The 20159-nt window shown below is 30.2% G+C and overlaps 1 protein-coding gene across 30 annotated transcripts in view; it reads right to left on the bottom strand.

Annotated features, from left to right (window-relative positions):
- The window catches only part of nbeaa (neurobeachin a), a 268148-nt gene that overhangs the window by 139949 nt on the left and 108040 nt on the right, over positions 1-20159 (bottom strand). For all 30 annotated transcript variants that reach the window (XM_061931155.2, XM_061931156.2, XM_061931157.2 and 27 more), the window contains exons 6-8: positions 8871-8997; positions 1788-1907; positions 1431-1577 (exon numbers count right to left, since the gene is read on the bottom strand). In XM_061931155.2, coding sequence (XP_061787139.2) covers positions 1431-1577; positions 1788-1907; positions 8871-8997 — 394 coding nt within the window. The remainder of the gene's footprint in view (positions 1-1430; positions 1578-1787; positions 1908-8870; positions 8998-20159) is intronic.

Raw genomic sequence — 20159 nt, 5'->3', positions numbered from 1 at the left:
ACTATAATAATTAATAACTTAACAACTATAATAGTAACATAACAATAATAATTAATAACATAAACATCATCATAATTAATAACATGACACCTATAATAATTAATAACTGAAAAACTATATTAATAATGTAACAACTATAACAATGATTAAATAAAAAACTATAATAAAATAAAAACTATAATCATGAATAACTTAAAAACTATAATAACATAAAAACTATAATATCAATAACATTAACATTAATAATAATAACAATAACATCAATAACTAATAATTATTAAATAAAAAGCGAATAATAACATAAAAACTATAATTAATAACTTAAAAACTATAATAATCAATAACATAACTATAATAATTATTATACATAAACTATAGTAATAACATAAATACAATAATCAATAATATAAAAACCATAATAATTAATAACATAACTGTAATAATTAACTTAAAAATTATAATAACATAACTATAATGATTATTAAATAAAAACTATAATAACATAAAAACTATAACAACCAATAACATAACAACTATAATAATTAATAACATAAAAAGTATACTTATATAACTATAATAATTAATAACTTAAAAACTATTATAATAACACAAACTATAATACTTAATAACATAAAAACCATAATAATTAATAACAACTATAATAACTAATAACTTCAAAATTATGATAACATAACTATAATGATTATTAAATTTAAAAAAATACTATAATAACAAAAACTATAATAATCAATAACATAAAAACTATAATAAAAAATTATAATAAATAATTATACAACTATAATAATTATTAACTTAAAACTAGAATAACATGAAAACTATAATAATCAATAACTAAAAAACGACAAGAGTTGGACAAAAAAGTTTGCATCACAAATGTTTGCAGAGTTATTTAAATACATTTAAAACGATAAAGGGGCAAACTTCACACAGGTGTTAGCATCTTGACAGCTAACATGCTAACAGCCTGTTAAGACCAGTTACATGTTATAGTTCAAGTTAAAGTACCAATGATTGTCACACACACACTAGGTGTGGCGAAATTATTCTCTGCATTTGACCCATCACCCTTGTTCACCCCGTGGGAGGTGAGGGGAGCAGTGAGAAGCAGCGGTGGCCACGCCCGGGAATCATTTTTGGTGATTTAACCCCCAATTCAGCTCGCCTAGTCAAATGTACCAAGAAGATGTAGCGTAAAAAAAAAAGTAGAGAGGTAGCAGCGGCCATTTATGAAAAGTGTCAAAGCGGAAACATGGCAAAGTCTCCTTGGGATGATTTCTAAACACTTTTTACACTGAGTTACCTTTTACCTGAGGACTCCAAGGTGTTAGCATGCTCATACTTCTTGCTACCTGACGCATTTCAGTGGGACTTTGGCTCCTGGGCCAATTGGGATGAGGACGCGGTCTTACCTTGTACCCGGGCCCCAGCTGGTGGATGGCGAAGATCTGAGCGGGATTGAGAGCTTCGCTGAAGACGTAGATGGCGCCCAGCTGACCGCAGAACACCCTGTTGGCGTCCGCCGTCTCGGAGGATCCCAGGAAACACTTGTCGTAGCTCTGAGGAGAAGACACACGCACAAAACACCTTCATCACGTCTTTAGGCGCACGCGGTCAGGGGGCGAGACGGGCGATGATGTCATCTGTTCGCACGGCGACTCGCGAAGGACGTCCCGCTTCCTCTTGGCACACAGGCTCCAAGTTGTGTTGAGTCTAACTCCGCCCCCTGGCCGCCAGTGGAATGAGCAAAGAAAGAGGGCGGGGCTTACGTCGTTGGTGTTGACGTGCCAGGCCATGTCGCCGTAGGAGACCAGCTGACCGTTGACGTAGCATCGGATCTCAGAATTCCTCCAGCGGTTGTAGATGTGGACGATGCTGATCATGTACCACTGCAACACACATGTTAGCATTTAGCATTTATTACTCATTTTTCACTTTAAATCCTGCACACAATCATCACTACAAGTCTATCCTATCTTATATATACAAGACCTTAGTCATGTATCGTGTGTGTGTGTGTGTGTGTGTGTGTGTGTGTGTGTGTGTGTGTGTGTGAGAGACCAAAAGGCAGTCTTACGTGGATATTTATCATTTCCTCTCAAACACACTACAGAAATCCTCTCACACACTAATGAAATCTTCTCATACACACGACTGAAATCCTCACATACACTAATGAAATCCTCTCACACACTACGGAAATCCTCTCACACACTAATGAAATCCTCTCACACACTACTGAAATCCTCTCACACACTAAACAAATCCTCTCATACACACGACTGAAATCCTCACACACACTAATGAAATCCTCTCATACACACGACTGAAATCCTCACACACTAATGAAATCCTCTCACACACTACAGAAATCCTTTCACACACTAATGAAATCCTCTCACACACTACATAAATCATTTCACACACTAATGAAATCCTCTCACACACTACTGAAATCCTCTCACACACTAAGGAAATCTTCTCATACACACTACTGAAATCCTCTCACACACTAATGAAATCCTCTCATACACACAACTGAAATCCTCTCACACACACTAAAAACAAATCCTCTCATACACGACTGAAATCCTCACACACATTAATGAAATCCTCTCATACACACGACTGAAATCCTCTCATACACACGACGGAAATCCTATCACACACACTAAAAAAAATCCTCTCATACACGACTGAAATCCTCTCACACACACTAAAAAAAATCCTCTCATACACGACTGAAATCCTCACACACACTACTGAAATCCTCACACACACTACTGAAATCCTCACACACACTACTGAAATCCTCTCACACACACTAAAAAAATCCTCTCATATATACGACTGAAATCCACACACACACACACACGCACACACACACACACACACACACACACACACACACACACACACACACACACACACACACGCACACAAATGTAATCCTCTCACACAGACTAATGAAATCCTCTCTCTCACACACACACACACACACACACACACACACACACACACACACGCACGCACGCACACACACACACATAAAATCCTCTCATTCCCACTACTGAAATGCTTTCACATAAACAACTGAAAAATGATTATCTCACACACATGAATAAAACTCTCTGTTTCAGTCGTGTTTATGAGACCATTTCAGTAGTGTGAGAGAGAAAAAAAAAATATATATATAAAATATATAAATACATACATACATACATATATATACACACCCACACATATATATATATATATATATATATATATATATATATATATATATATATACACATTTTTACACATACATACGTACGTACATACGTACATTTTGGATCCCCAGGAATTTTATTGTTTTTTAAACGGTCATCGCTCAAAAAATAATAATGAATTAAAATCGATGTTATGAATTATTGACCTATTTAAGGCTCCAATTACTTCACATCAAATATTACACTTTGAAATATTATTTTGAGAGAAATGATTGCATGTTTTGTGTTTTTGCCATAAAAACAAAAAAATGTTTTCTTTGACAAAAAGAACATACGACAAACAAAAAATAGTACATATGTACATTTATATATATGACATATTTTTAATACTTTTATGAGTGGAGCACTTTTGGATCCCCAAGAATTTTAGTGTGTTTTTTTTTTTTTTTTCCAAAAACTGTCATTGCTCAAAAAAATAAGAATTAAAATCGATGTTATGAATTATTGACCTACTTAAAGCTCCAATTACTTCACATCAAATATTACACTTTGACATTTTGGGGGGTGAAATATTGCATATGTTGTGTTTTTGCCATATAAAAACTATGTTTTCTTTGTCAAACAGAACATAACAAACAAACCAACACAAAAATAAATAAAATGTTATAATTGACAGATAGATCAGAAGTTGATCTTGACACTCAAGGGTTGAAAGTTAAAAAATAAAATAAAATAAAAAATAAACTAAGAAAAAAAATAAAAATAAAAAAATAACAAAAATATAAAAAACATATATGACTTATTTTTAACACTAATAACTGGGGCCCTTTTGGATCCCCAGGAATTTTAGTGTTTTTGTTTTTTTAAAATTGTCATTGCTCCAAAAACAATTATGATTTAAAATTGATGTTAAAAATTATTGACATATTTACTTTACATCAAATATTCCACTTTGAGAGATATTTTTTGGGGGGGAAATATTGCATATTTGTTTTTGCCATATAAAAACTATGTTTTCTTTGTCAAACAGAGCATAACATAAACAAACCAACACAAAATTAAATAAAATGTTATAATTGACAGATAGATCAGAAGTTCATCTTGAGACTCAAGGGTTGAAAGTTAAAAAAATAAAATAAAATAAAAAATAAACTAAGAAAAAAATTAAAAAATTAAAAAAGTTAAAAAAAAATTTTTTTTTTAAATATATATAAAAAATATATATGACTTATTTTTAACACTAATAACTGGGGCCCTTTTGGATCCCCTGGAATTTTAGTGGGTTTTTTTGTTTTGTTTTTAATTGTCATTGCTCCAAAAACAATAATGATTTAAAATTGATGTTAAAAATTGTTGACATATTTACTTTACATCAAATATTCCACTTTGAGAGATATTTTTTTGGGGGGAAATATTGCATATTTGTTTTTGCCATATAAAAACTGTTATCTTTGACAAAAATAACTTAAGACATACAAAAAAAAATTAAAAAAAGATTTAAAAAACGTAATATATATATATATATATATATATATATATATATATATATATATATATATATATATATATATATATATATATATATATATATATATACATACACATGTCACATATTTAATAATTTTATGAGTTGGGCCTTTTTAACCCCCAAGAATTTTAGTGTTTTTTTTTTTTTGTTTTTTTAAACTGTTATTGCTCAAAAAAATAATAAAAAGAATTAAAATCGATGTTATGAATTATTGACCTACTTAAAGCTCCAATTACTTCACATCAAATATTACACTTTGACATTTTGGGGGGTGAAATATTGCATATTTTGTGTTTTTGCCATATAAAAACAATGTTTTCTTTGTCAAACAGAGCATAACATAAACAAACCAACACAAAAATAAATAAAATGTCATAATTGACAGATAGATCAGAAGTTGATTTTGAGACTCAAGGGTTGAAAGTTAAAAAATAAAAATAAAAATTAAAAAAAAACTAATAAAAAAATAAAAAAAAGTTTTAAAAAAAAGTAAAAAAAATCAACAAAAATATAAAAAATATACATGACTTATTTTTAACACTAATAACTGGGGCCCTTTTGGATCCCCAAAAATGTTAGTGTTTTTTTTTTTTTTTTTAATTGTCATTGCTCCAAAAACAATAATGATTTAAAATTGATGTTAAAAATGATTGACATATTTACTTTACATCAAATATTCCACTTTGAGAGATATTTTTTGGGGGGGAAATATTGCATATTTGTTTTTGCCATATAAAAACTGTTATCTTTGACAAAAATAACTTAAGACATACAAAAAAAATTAAAAAAAAGATTTAAAAAAACGTAATATATACATATATATATATATATATACACATGTCACATATTTAATAATTTTATGAGTTGGGCCTTTTTAACCCCCAAGAATTTTAGTGTTTTTTGTTTTGTTTGTTTTTTTAAACTGTCATTGCTCAAAAAAATAATAAAAAGAATTAAAATCGATGTTATGAATTATTGACCTACTTAAAGCTCCAATTACTTCACATCAAATATTAGACTTTGACATTTTGGGGGGTGAAATATTGCATATGTTGTGTTTTTACCATATAAAAACTATGTTTTCTTTGTCAAACAGAACATAACATAAACAAACCAACACAAAAATAAATAAAATGTTATAATTGACAGATAGATCAGAAGTTGATCTTGAGACTCAAGGGTTGAAAGTTAAAAAAAAAAAAAAAAAAAAAAAAAAAAAAAAAAAGTTTAAAAAAAAAGTAAAAAAACCAACAAAAATATAAAAAATATATATGACTTATTTTTAACACTAATAACTGGGGCCCTTTTGGATCCCCAGGAATTTTAGTGGTTTTTTTTTTGTTTTTTTTAATTGTCATTGCTCCAAAAACAATAATTTATGTTAAAAATTATTGACATATTTACTTTACATCAAATATTCCACTTTGAGATATATCTTTTGGGGGGGAAATATTGCATATTTGTTTTTGCCATATAAAAACTGTTATATTTGACAAAAATAACTTAAGACATACAAAAAAAATTTAATTAAAAAAAAAAAAAACGTAATATATACATATATATATATATATATATATATATATATATATATATATATATATATATATATATATACACATACACGTCACATATATAATAATTTTATGAGTTGGGCCTTTTTAACCCCCAAGAATTTTAGTGTTTTTTTGTTTGTTTGTTTTTTTAAACTGTCATTGCTCAAAAAAATAAAATAAAAATAACAAAAATATAAAAAATATATATGACTTATTTTTAACACTAATAACTGGGGCCCTTTTGGATCCCCAGGAATTTTAGTTTTTTTTTTTTTTTTTTAATTGTCATTGCTCCAAAAATAATAATGATTTAAAATTGATGTTAAAAATTATTGACATATTTACTTTACATCAAATATTCCACTTTGAGAGATATTTTTTGGGGGAGGAAATATTGCATATTTGTTTTTGCCATATAAAAACTGTTATCTTTGACAAAAATAACTTAAGACATTCAAAAAAAATTTAAAAAAAAGATTTAAAAAAACGTAATATAAACATATATATATATACATACACATGTCACATATTTAATAATTTTATGAGTTGGGCCTTTTTAACCCCCAAGAATTTTAGTGGTTTTTTTTTGTTTGTTTTTTTAAACTGTTATTGCTCAAAAAAATAATAAAAAGAATTAAAATGGATGTTATGAATTATTGACCTACTTAAAGCTCCAATTACTTCACATCAAATATTACACTTTGACATTTTGCATATTTTGTGTTTTTGCCATATAAAAACTATGTTTTCTTTGTCAAACAGAGCATAACATAAACAAACCAACACAAAAATTAATAAAATGTTATAATTGACAGATAGATCAGAAGTTGATCTTGAGACTCAAGGGTTGAAAGTTAAAAAAATAAATAAAATAAAAAATAAACTAAGAAAAAAATTAAAAAAGTAAAAAAATTAATTAAAAAAAACAACAAAAATATAAAAAATATATATGACTTATTTTTAACACTAATAACTGGGGCCCTTTTGGATCCCCAGGAATTTTAGTGTTTTTTTTATTTATTTTTTTATTGTTATTGCTCCAAAAACAATAATGATTTAAAATTGATGTTAAAAATTATTGACATATTTACTTTACATCAAATATTCCACTTTGAGAGATATTTTTTGGGGGGGGGAAATATTGCATATTTGTTTTTGCCATATAAAAACTGTTATCTTTGACAAAAATAACTTAAGACACACAAAAAAAAATTAAAAAAAAGATTTAAAAAAACGTAATATATACATATATATATATACACATGTCACATATATAATAATTTTATGAGTTGGGCCTTTTTAACCCGCAAGAATTTTAGTGTTTTTTTTGTTTTTGTTTTTTTAAACTGTTATTGCTCAAAAAAATAATAAAAATAATTAAAATGGATGTTATGAATTATTGACCTACTTAAAGCTCCAATTACTTCACATCAAATATTACACTTTGACATTTTGCATATGTTGTGTTCTTGCCATATAAAAACTATGTTTTCTTTGTCAAACAGAGCATAACATAAACAAACCAACACAAAAATAAATAAAATGTTATAATTGACAGATAGATCAGAAGTTGATCTTGAGACTCAAGGGTTGAAAGTTAAAAAAATAAATAAAATAAAAAATAAACCAAGACAAAAAAATAAATAAAATAAAAAAGTAAAAAAATAAAATAAAATTAAAAAAAATATATATATATATATATGACTTATTTTTAACACTAATAACTGGGGCCCTTTTGGATCCCCAGGAATTTTAGTGTTTTTTTTTTTTTTTAAATTGTCATTGCTCCTAAAACAATTATGATTTAAAATTGATGTTAAAAATTATTGACATATTGGGGGGAAATATTGCATATTTGTTTTTGCCATATAAAAACTGTTATCTTTGACAAAAATAACTTCAGACATACAAAAAATATTAAAAAAAGATTAAAAAAAACGTAATATATATATATATATATGTATATACACATGTCACATATATAATAATTTTATGAGTTGGGCCTTTTTAACCTCCAAGAATTTTAGTGTTTTTTTTTGTTTGTTTTTTTAAACTGTCATTGCTCAAAAAAATAATAAAAATAATTAAAATCGATGTTATGAATTATTGACCTGTTTAAAGCTCCAATTACTTCACATCAAATATTACACTTTGACATTTTTTTATAGGAGAAAATATTGCTTATTTTTTATTTTTTCCATTAAAAAAAACAAGGTTTTCTTTACCAAAAAGGGCATAAACATTATAAAAAATAAAAATAAAAATAAAAATAAAAATAAAAATAAAAATAAAAATAAAAATAAAAATAAAAATAAAAATAAAAATAAAAATAAAAATAAAAATAAAAATAAAAATAAAAATAAAAAGTTATATCGACGGACAGATCTAAAGTTGATCTACAGATTTAAGTGTTGAAAAAAAATTATTATATGACTTATTTTTAACATTTTTATGACAAACTTGAGGGGATCCCTGAAGGTTGAAAATAATAAATATATTGTATTATTTGGAAAATGAAATATATCACAATGGCTTGTGTGTACTTGTGGAGTTTCCCACCTTGCGGGGCTGGAAGTCGTACTTGACACAGTGCTGGAAGCCTTTCCCCTTGGACTTGAGCGAGGTCACGATGAGGCAGTTCCCCACGAAGTGAGCCGAGTAGCCGATTCCTTTGCTGGTGCGGAAACTGCCGGAAGAATTGGCAGAATTTCAACTCGTTTCACGGAGACGTGAGTATACAATATGGCGGACAGCACAGTAGTGGAGCATTTAAAGTAATCCCTTCCCCATCAACAACAATGCTAATTACTTTGGGACAGATTATGATATATTTTTGAGCCCGAACACAAAGAGGATGAACACTAAAATTTAGAAGCCGAGTGCTAAACGGATGTAGCTTTATTGAGACACTATAGCATTAGCAGCATCGCTAGGTGCTGAACATAGGGTTGCAAAGGGGTGGCAAGTTTTCGGTAAATTTCCGGAAACTTTCCCGAAATTTACCACAGGAAGTTCAGTATGCTAACTTTTTTAAAGCTACATTTGCAGATATACACTTTAGTCATATTTTGGTACTTGATGTATGCGAACATTTTTAACATTTTCTTCAGGTACACACCTTAGTTATATATGTTAGTACTTGACACATGTTAAAGTTAGTATGCTAACTTTTTTTAAGCTAACTTTGCAGATATACACCTCAGTCATATTTTGGTACTTGATGCATGCTAACATTTTTTTCAGGTACACACCTTAGTTTTATATTTTAGTACTTGACACATGTTACAGTTAGCATGTCACCATGCTAACTTCAGTATGCTAACTTTTTTTAAGCTAATTTTGCAGATATACACCTCAGTCATATTTTGGTACTTGATGCATGCTAACATTTTTTTCAGGTACACATCTTAGTTTTATATTTTAGTACTTGGCACATGTTACAGTTAGCATGTCACCATGCTAACTTCAGTATGCTAACTTTTTTCAAGCAAATTTTGCAGATATACACCTCAGTCATATTTTGGTACTTGATGTATGCCAACATTTTTAACATTTTCTTCAGGTACACACCTTAGTTACATATTTTAGTACTTGACACATGTTAAAGTTAGTATGCTAACTTTTTTTAAGCTAACTTTGCAGATATACACCTCAGTCATATTTTGGTACTTGATGCATGCTAACATTTTTTTCCAGGTACACACCTTAGTTTTATATTTTAGTACTTGGCACATGTTACAGTTAGCATGTCACCATGCTAACTTCAGTATGCTAACTTTTTTTAAGCTAAGTTTGCAGATATACACCTCAGTCATATTTTGGTACTTGATGCATGCGAACATTTTTAACATTTTCTTCAGGTACACACCTTAGTTATATATGTTAGTACTTGACACATGTTAAAGTTAGTATGCTAACTTTTTTAAAGCTAACTTTGCAGATATACACCTCAGTCATATGTTGGTACTTGATGCATGCTAACATTTTTTTCAGGTACACACCTTAGTTTTATATTTTAGTACTTGGCACATGTTACAGTTAGCATTTCACCATGCTAACTTCAGTATGCTAACTTTTTTCAAGCAAATTTTGCAGATATACACCTCAGTCATATTTTGGTACTTGATGCATGCGAACATTTTTAACACTTTTTTCAGGTACACACCTCAGTTATATATTTTAGTACTTGACACATGTTAAAGTTAGTATGCTAACTTTTTTTAAGCTAACTTTGCAGATATACACCTCAGTCATATTTTGGTACTTGATGCATGCTAACATTTTTTCAGGTACACACCTTAGTTTTATATTTTAGTACTTGGCACATGTTACAGTTAGCATGTCACCATGCTAACTCCAGTATGCTAACTTTTTTCAAGCTAATTTTGCAGATATACACCTCATTAATATTTTGGTACTTGATGCATGCTAACATTTTTAACACTTTTTTCAGGTACACACCTCAGTTATATATTTTAGTACTTGACACATGTTAAAGTTAGTATGCTAACTTTTTTTAAGCTAACTTTGCAGATATACACCTCAGTCATATTTTGGTACTTGATGCATGCTAACATTTTTTTCAGGTACACATCTTAGTTTTATATTTTAGTACTTGGCACATGTTACAGTTAGCATTTCAACATGCTAACTTCAGTATGCTAACTTTTTTTAAGCTAATTTTGCAGATATACACCTCAGTCATATTTTGGTACTTGATGCATGCGAACATTTTTAACATTTTCATCAGGTACACACCTTAGTTATATATGTTAGTACTTGACACATGTTAAAGTTAGTATGCTAACTTTTTTTAAGCTAACTTTGCAGATATACACCTCAGTCATATTTTGGTACTTGATGCAAGCTAACATTTTTTTCAGGTACACACCTTAGTTTTATATTTTAGTACTTGGCACATGTTACAGTTAGCATGTCACCATGCTAACTTCAGTATGCTAACTTTTTTCAAGCAAATTTTGCAGATATACACCTCAGTCATATTTTGGTACTTGATGCATGCGAACATTTTTAACATTTTCTTCAGGTACACACCTTAGTTACATATTTTAGTACTTGACACATGTTAAAGTTAGTATGCTAACTTTTTTTAAGCTAACTTTGCAGATATACACCTCAGTCATATTTTGGTACTTGATGCATGCTAACATTTTTTTCAGGTACACACCTTAGTTTTATATTTTAGTACTTGGCACATGTTACAGTTAGCATGTCACCATGCTAACTTCAGTATGCTAACTTTTTTCAAGCGAATTTTGCAGATATACACCTCAGTCATATTTTGGTACTTGATGTATGCGAACATTTTTAAAATTTTCTTCAGGTACACACCTTAGTTACATATTTTAGTACTTGACACATGTTAAAGTTAGTATGCTAACTTTTTTTAAGCTAACTTTGCAGATATACACCTCATTCATATTTTGGTACTTGATGCATGCTAACATTTTTTTCAGGTACACACCTTAGTTTTATATTTTAGTACTTGGCACATGTTACAGTTAGCATGTCACCATGCTAACTTCAGTATGATAACTTTTTTCAAGCTAATTTTGCAGATATACACCTCAGTCATATTTTGGTACTTGATGCATGCGAACATTTTTAACATTTTCTTCAGGTACACACCTTAGTTATATATGTTAGTACTTGACACATGTTAAAGTTAGTATGCTAACTTTTTTTAAGCTAACTTTGCAGATATACACCTCAGTCCTATTTTGGTACTTGATGCATGCTAACATTTTTTTCAGGTACACACCTTAGTTTTATATTTTAGTACTTGGCACATGTTACAGTTAGCATTTCAACATGCTAACTTCAGTATGCTAACTTTTTTTAAGCTACATTTGCAGATATACACCTCAGTCATATTTTGGTACTTGATGCATGCGAACATTTTTAACATTTTCTTCAGGTACACACCTTAGTTATATATGTTAGTACTTGACACATGTTAAAGTTAGTATGCTAACTTTTTTTAAGCTAACTTTGCAGATATACACCTCAGTCATATTTTGGTACTTGATGCATGCTAACATTTTTTTCCAGGTACACACCTTAGTTTTATATTTTAGTACTTGGCACATGTTACAGTTAGCATGTCACCATGCTAACTTCAGTATGCTAACTTTTTTTAAGCTAAGTTTGCAGATATACACCTCAGTCATATTTTGGTACTTGATGCATGCTAACATTTTCTTCAGGTACACATCTTAGTTATATATTTTAGTACTTGACACATGTTAAAGTTAGTATGCTAACTTTTTTTAAGCTAACTTTGCAGATATACACCTCAGTCATATTTTGGTACTTGATGCATTCTAACATTTTTTTCAGGTACACACCCTAGTTTTATATTTTAGTACTTGGCATATGTTACAGTTAGCATGTCACCATGCTAACTTCAGTATGCTAACTTTTTTTAAGCTAAGTTTGCAGATATACACCTCAGTCATATTTTGGTACTTGATGCATGCTAACATTTTCTTCAGGTACACATCTTAGTTACATATTTTAGTACTTGACACTTGTTAAAGTTAGTATGCTAACTTTTTTTAAGCTAACTTTGCAGATATACACCTCAGTCATATTTTGGTACTTGATGCATGCTAACATTTTTTTCAGGTACACACCTTAGTTTTATACTTTAGTACTTGGCACATGTTACAGTTAGCATGTCACCATGCTAACTTCAGTATGCTAACTTTTTTCAAGCAAATTTTGCAGATATACACCTCAGTCATATTTTGGTACTTGATGCATGCGAACATTTTTAACATTTTCTTCAGGTACAAACCTTAGTTACATATTTTAGTACTTCACACATGTTAAAGTTAGTATGCTAACTTTTTTTAAGCTAACTTTGCAGATATACACCTCAGTCAGATTTTGGTACTTGATGCATGCTAACATTTTTTTCAGGTACACACCTTAGTTTTATATTTTAGTACTTGGCACATGTTACAGTTAGCATGTCACCATGCTAACTTCAGTATGCTAACTTTTTTTAAGCTAATTTTGCAGATATACACCTCAGTCATATTTTGGTACTTGATGCATGCGAACATTTTTAACTATTTTTTCAGGTACACACCTTAGTTATATATTTTAGTACTTGACACATGTTAAAGTTAGTATGCTAACTTTTTTTAAGCTAACTTTGCAGATATACACCTCAGTCCTATTTTGGTACTTGATGCATGCTAACATTTTTTTCAGGTACACACCTTAGTTTTATATTTTAGTACTTAGCACATGTTACAGTTAGCATGTCACCATGCTAACTTCAGTATGCTAACTTTTTTCAAGCAAATTTTGCAGATATACACCTCAGTCATATTTTGGTACTTGATGCATGCGAACATTTTTAACATATTCTTCAGGTACACACCTTAGTTATATATGTTAGTACTTGACACATGTTAAAGTTAGCATGCTAACTTTTTTTAAGCCAACTTTGCAGATATACACCTCAGTCCTATTTTGGTACTTGATGCATGCTAACATTTTTTTCAGGTACACACCCTAGTTTTATATTTTAGTACTTGGCACATGTTACAGTTAGCATGTCACCATGCTAACTTCAGTATGCTAACTTTTTTCAAGCTAATTTTGCAGATATACACCTCAGTCATATTTTGGTACTTGATGCATGCGAACATTTTTAACATTTTCTTCAGGTACACACCTTAGTTATATATGTTAGTACTTGACACATGTTAAAGTTAGCATGCTAACTTTTTTTAAGCTAACTTTGCAGATATACACCTCAGTCCTATTTTGGTACTTGATGCATGCTAACATTTTTTTCAGGTACACACCCTAGTTTTATATTTTAGTACTTGGCACATGTTACAGTTAGCATGTCACCATGCTAACTTCAGTATGCTAACTTTTTTCAAGCTAATTTTGCAGATATACACCTCAGTCATATTTTGGTACTTGATGCATGCTAACATTTTTAACACTTTTTTTCAAGTACATACCTCAGTTATATATTTTAGTATTTGACACATGTTACAGTTAGCATTTCAGCATGCTAACGTCAGTACACTAAGTTTTTTCAACGCTAATTTTGTAGGTATACACCTCAGTCATATTTTGGTACTTGATGCATGCTAACATTTTCTTCAGTGACACACCTTAGTTTTATATTTTAGTACTTGACACATGTTACAGTTAGCATTTCAGCATGCTAACTTCAGTATGCTAACTTTTTTTAAGCTAAATTTTCAGTAATACACCTCAGTCATATTTTGGTAGTTGATGCATGCTAACATTAAAAAAAAAAATTCCAGGTACACACCTCAGTCATATTTTGGTACTTGATGTATGCGAACATTTTTAAAATTTTCTTCAGGTACACACCTTAGTTACATATTTTAGTACTTGACACATGTTAAAGTTAGTATGCTAACTTTTTTTAAGCTAACTTTGCAGATATACACCTCATTCATATTTTGGTACTTGATGCATGCTAACATTTTTTTCAGGTACACACCTTAGTTTTATATTTTAGTACTTGGCACATGTTACAGTTAGCATGTCACCATGCTAACTTCAGTATGATAACTTTTTTCAAGCTAATTTTGCAGATATACACCTCAGTCATATTTTGGTACTTGATGCATGCGAACATTTTTAACATTTTCTTCAGGTACACACCTTAGTTATATATGTTAGTACTTGACACATGTTAAAGTTAGTATGCTAACTTTTTTTAAGCTAACTTTGCAGATATACACCTCAGTCCTATTTTGGTACTTGATGCATGCTAACATTTTTTTCAGGTACACACCTTAGTTTTATATTTTAGTACTTGGCACATGTTACAGTTAGCATTTCAACATGCTAACTTCAGTATGCTAACTTTTTTTAAGCTACATTTGCAGATATACACCTCAGTCATATTTTGGTACTTGATGCATGCGAACATTTTTAACATTTTCTTCAGGTACACACCTTAGTTATATATGTTAGTACTTGACACATGTTAAAGTTAGTATGCTAACTTTTTTTAAGCTAACTTTGCAGATATACACCTCAGTCATATTTTGGTACTTGATGCATGCTAACATTTTTTTCCAGGTACACACCTTAGTTTTATATTTTAGTACTTGGCACATGTTACAGTTAGCATGTCACCATGCTAACTTCAGTATGCTAACTTTTTTTAAGCTAAGTTTGCAGATATACACCTCAGTCATATTTTGGTACTTGATGCATGCTAACATTTTCTTCAGGTACACATCTTAGTTATATATTTTAGTACTTGACACATGTTAAAGTTAGTATGCTAACTTTTTTTAAGCTAACTTTGCAGATATACACCTCAGTCATATTTTGGTACTTGATGCATTCTAACATTTTTTTCAGGTACACACCCTAGTTTTATATTTTAGTACTTGGCATATGTTACAGTTAGCATGTCACCATGCTAACTTCAGTATGCTAACTTTTTTTAAGCTAAGTTTGCAGATATACACCTCAGTCATATTTTGGTACTTGATGCATGCTAACATTTTCTTCAGGTACACATCTTAGTTACATATTTTAGTACTTGACACTTGTTAAAGTTAGTATGCTAACTTTTTTTAAGCTAACTTTGCAGATATACACCTCAGTCATATTTTGGTACTTGATGCATGCTAACATTTTTTTCAGGTACACACCTTAGTTTTATACTTTAGTACTTGGCACATGTTACAGTTAGCATGTCACCATGCTAACTTCAGTATGCTAACTTTTTTCAAGCAAATTTTGCAGATATACACCTCAGTCATATTTTGGTACTTGATGCATGCGAACATTTTTAACATTTTCTTCAGGTACAAACCTTAGTTACATATTTTAGTACTTCACACATGTTAAAGTTAGTATGCTAACTTTTTTTAAGCTAACTTTGCAGATATACACCTCAGTCAGATTTTGGTACTTGATGCATGCTAACATTTTTTTCAGGTACACACCTTAGTTTTATATTTTAGTACTTGGCACATGTTACAGTTAGCATGTCACCATGCTAACTTCAGTATGCTAACTTTTTTTAAGCTAATTTTGCAGATATACACCTCAGTCATATTTTGGTACTTGATGCATGCGAACATTTTTAACTATTTTTTCAGGTACACACCTTAGTTATATATTTTAGTACTTGACACATGTTAAAGTTAGTATGCTAACTTTTTTTAAGCTAACTTTGCAGATATACACCTCAGTCCTATTTTGGTACTTGATGCATGCTAACATTTTTTTCAGGTACACACCTTAGTTTTATATTTTAGTACTTAGCACATGTTACAGTTAGCATGTCACCATGCTAACTTCAGTATGCTAACTTTTTTCAAGCAAATTTTGCAGATATACACCTCAGTCATATTTTGGTACTTGATGCATGCGAACATTTTTAACATATTCTTCAGGTACACACCTTAGTTATATATGTTAGTACTTGACACATGTTAAAGTTAGCATGCTAACTTTTTTTAAGCCAACTTTGCAGATATACACCTCAGTCCTATTTTGGTACTTGATGCATGCTAACATTTTTTTCAGGTACACACCCTAGTTTTATATTTTAGTACTTGGCACATGTTACAGTTAGCATGTCACCATGCTAACTTCAGTATGCTAACTTTTTTCAAGCTAATTTTGCAGATATACACCTCAGTCATATTTTGGTACTTGATGCATGCGAACATTTTTAACATTTTCTTCAGGTACACACCTTAGTTATATATGTTAGTACTTGACACATGTTAAAGTTAGCATGCTAACTTTTTTTAAGCTAACTTTGCAGATATACACCTCAGTCCTATTTTGGTACTTGATGCATGCTAACATTTTTTTCAGGTACACACCCTAGTTTTATATTTTAGTACTTGGCACATGTTACAGTTAGCATGTCACCATGCTAACTTCAGTATGCTAACTTTTTTCAAGCTAATTTTGCAGATATACACCTCAGTCATATTTTGGTACTTGATGCATGCTAACATTTTTAACACTTTTTTTCAAGTACATACCTCAGTTATATATTTTAGTATTTGACACATGTTACAGTTAGCATTTCAGCATGCTAACGTCAGTACACTAAGTTTTTTCAACGCTAATTTTGTAGGTATACACCTCAGTCATATTTTGGTACTTGATGCATGCTAACATTTTCTTCAGTGACACACCTTAGTTTTATATTTTAGTACTTGACACATGTTACAGTTAGCATTTCAGCATGCTAACTTCAGTATGCTAACTTTTTTTAAGCTAAATTTTCAGTAATACACCTCAGTCATATTTTGGTAGTTGATGCATGCTAACATTAAAAAAAAAAATTCCAGGTACACACCTCAGTCATATTTTGGTACTTGATGTATGCGAACATTTTTAAAATTTTCTTCAGGTACACACCTTAGTTACATATTTTAGTACTTGACACATGTTAAAGTTAGTATGCTAACTTTTTTTAAGCTAACTTTGCAGATATACACCTCATTCATATTTTGGTACTTGATGCATGCTAACATTTTTTTCAGGTACACACCTTAGTTTTATATTTTAGTACTTGGCACATGTTACAGTTAGCATGTCACCATGCTAACTTCAGTATGATAACTTTTTTCAAGCTAATTTTGCAGATATACACCTCAGTCATATTTTGGTACTTGATGCATGCGAACATTTTTAACATTTTCTTCAGGTACACACCTTAGTTATATATGTTAGTACTTGACACATGTTAAAGTTAGTATGCTAACTTTTTTTAAGCTAACTTTGCAGATATACACCTCAGTCCTATTTTGGTACTTGATGCATGCTAACATTTTTTTCAGGTACACACCTTAGTTTTATATTTTAGTACTTGGCACATGTTACAGTTAGCATTTCAACATGCTAACTTCAGTATGCTAACTTTTTTTAAGCTACATTTGCAGATATACACCTCAGTCATATTTTGGTACTTGATGCATGCGAACATTTTTAACATTTTCTTCAGGTACACACCTTAGTTATATATGTTAGTACTTGACACATGTTAAAGTTAGTATGCTAACTTTTTTTAAGCTAACTTTGCAGATATACACCTCAGTCATATTTTGGTACTTGATGCATGCTAACATTTTTTTCCAGGTACACACCTTAGTTTTATATTTTAGTACTTGGCACATGTTACAGTTAGCATGTCACCATGCTAACTTCAGTATGCTAACTTTTTTTAAGCTAAGTTTGCAGATATACACCTCAGTCATATTTTGGTACTTGATGCATGCTAACATTTTCTTCAGGTACACATCTTAGTTATATATTTTAGTACTTGACACATGTTAAAGTTAGTATGCTAACTTTTTTTAAGCTAACTTTGCAGATATACACCTCAGTCATATTTTGGTACTTGATGCATTCTAACATTTTTTTCAGGTACACACCCTAGTTTTATATTTTAGTACTTGGCATATGTTACAGTTAGCATGTCACCATGCTAACTTCAGTATGCTAACTTTTTTTAAGCTAAGTTTGCAGATATACACCTCAGTCATATTTTGGTACTTGATGCATGCTAACATTTTCTTCAGGTACACATCTTAGTTACATATTTTAGTACTTGACACTTGTTAAAGTTAGTATGCTAACTTTTTTTAAGCTAACTTTGCAGATATACACCTCAGTCATATTTTGGTACTTGATGCATGCTAACATTTTTTTCAGGTACACACCTTAGTTTTATACTTTAGTACTTGGCACATGTTACAGTTAGCATGTCACCATGCTAACTTCAGTATGCTAACTTTTTTCAAGCAAATTTTGCAGATATACACCTCAGTCATATTTTGGTACTTGATGCATGCGAACATTTTTAACATTTTCTTCAGGTACAAACCTTAGTTACATATTTTAGTACTTCACACATGTTAAAGTTAGTATGCTAACTTTTTTTAAGCTAACTTTGCAGATATACACCTCAGTCAGATTTTGGTACTTGATGCATGCTAACATTTTTTTCAGGTACACACCTTAGTTTTATATTTTAGTACTTGGCACATGTTACAGTTAGCATGTCACCATGCTAACTTCAGTATGCTAACTTTTTTTAAGCTAATTTTGCAGATATACACCTCAGTCATATTTTGGTACTTGATGCATGCGAACATTTTTAACTATTTTTTCAGGTACACACCTTAGTTATATATTTTAGTACTTGACACATGTTAAAGTTAGTATGCTAACTTTTTTTAAGCTAACTTTGCAGATATACACCTCAGTCCTATTTTGGTACTTGATGCATGCTAACATTTTTTTCAGGTACACACCTTAGTTTTATATTTTAGTACTTAGCACATGTTACAGTTAGCATGTCACCATGCTAACTTCAGTATGCTAACTTTTTTCAAGCAAATTTTGCAGATATACACCTCAGTCATATTTTGGTACTTGATGCATGCGAACATTTTTAACATATTCTTCAGGTACACACCTTAGTTATATATGTTAGTACTTGACACATGTTAAAGTTAGCATGCTAACTTTTTTTAAGCCAACTTTGCAGATATACACCTCAGTCCTATTTTGGTACTTGATGCATGCTAACATTTTTTTCAGGTACACACCCTAGTTTTATATTTTAGTACTTGGCACATGTTACAGTTAGCATGTCACCATGCTAACTTCAGTATGCTAACTTTTTTCAAGCTAATTTTGCAGATATACACCTCAGTCATATTTTGGTACTTGATGCATGCGAACATTTTTAACATTTTCTTCAGGTACACACCTTAGTTATATATGTTAGTACTTGACACATGTTAAAGTTAGCATGCTAACTTTTTTTAA

The sequence above is a fragment of the Nerophis lumbriciformis genome, linkage group LG37 (assembly GCF_033978685.3).
Source record: "Nerophis lumbriciformis linkage group LG37, RoL_Nlum_v2.1, whole genome shotgun sequence".
Taxonomy (NCBI): Eukaryota; Metazoa; Chordata; class Actinopteri; order Syngnathiformes; family Syngnathidae; genus Nerophis; species Nerophis lumbriciformis.
Note: the sequence above shows the minus strand (reverse complement) of the source record. Positions and strands in the feature narration are given on the sequence as shown.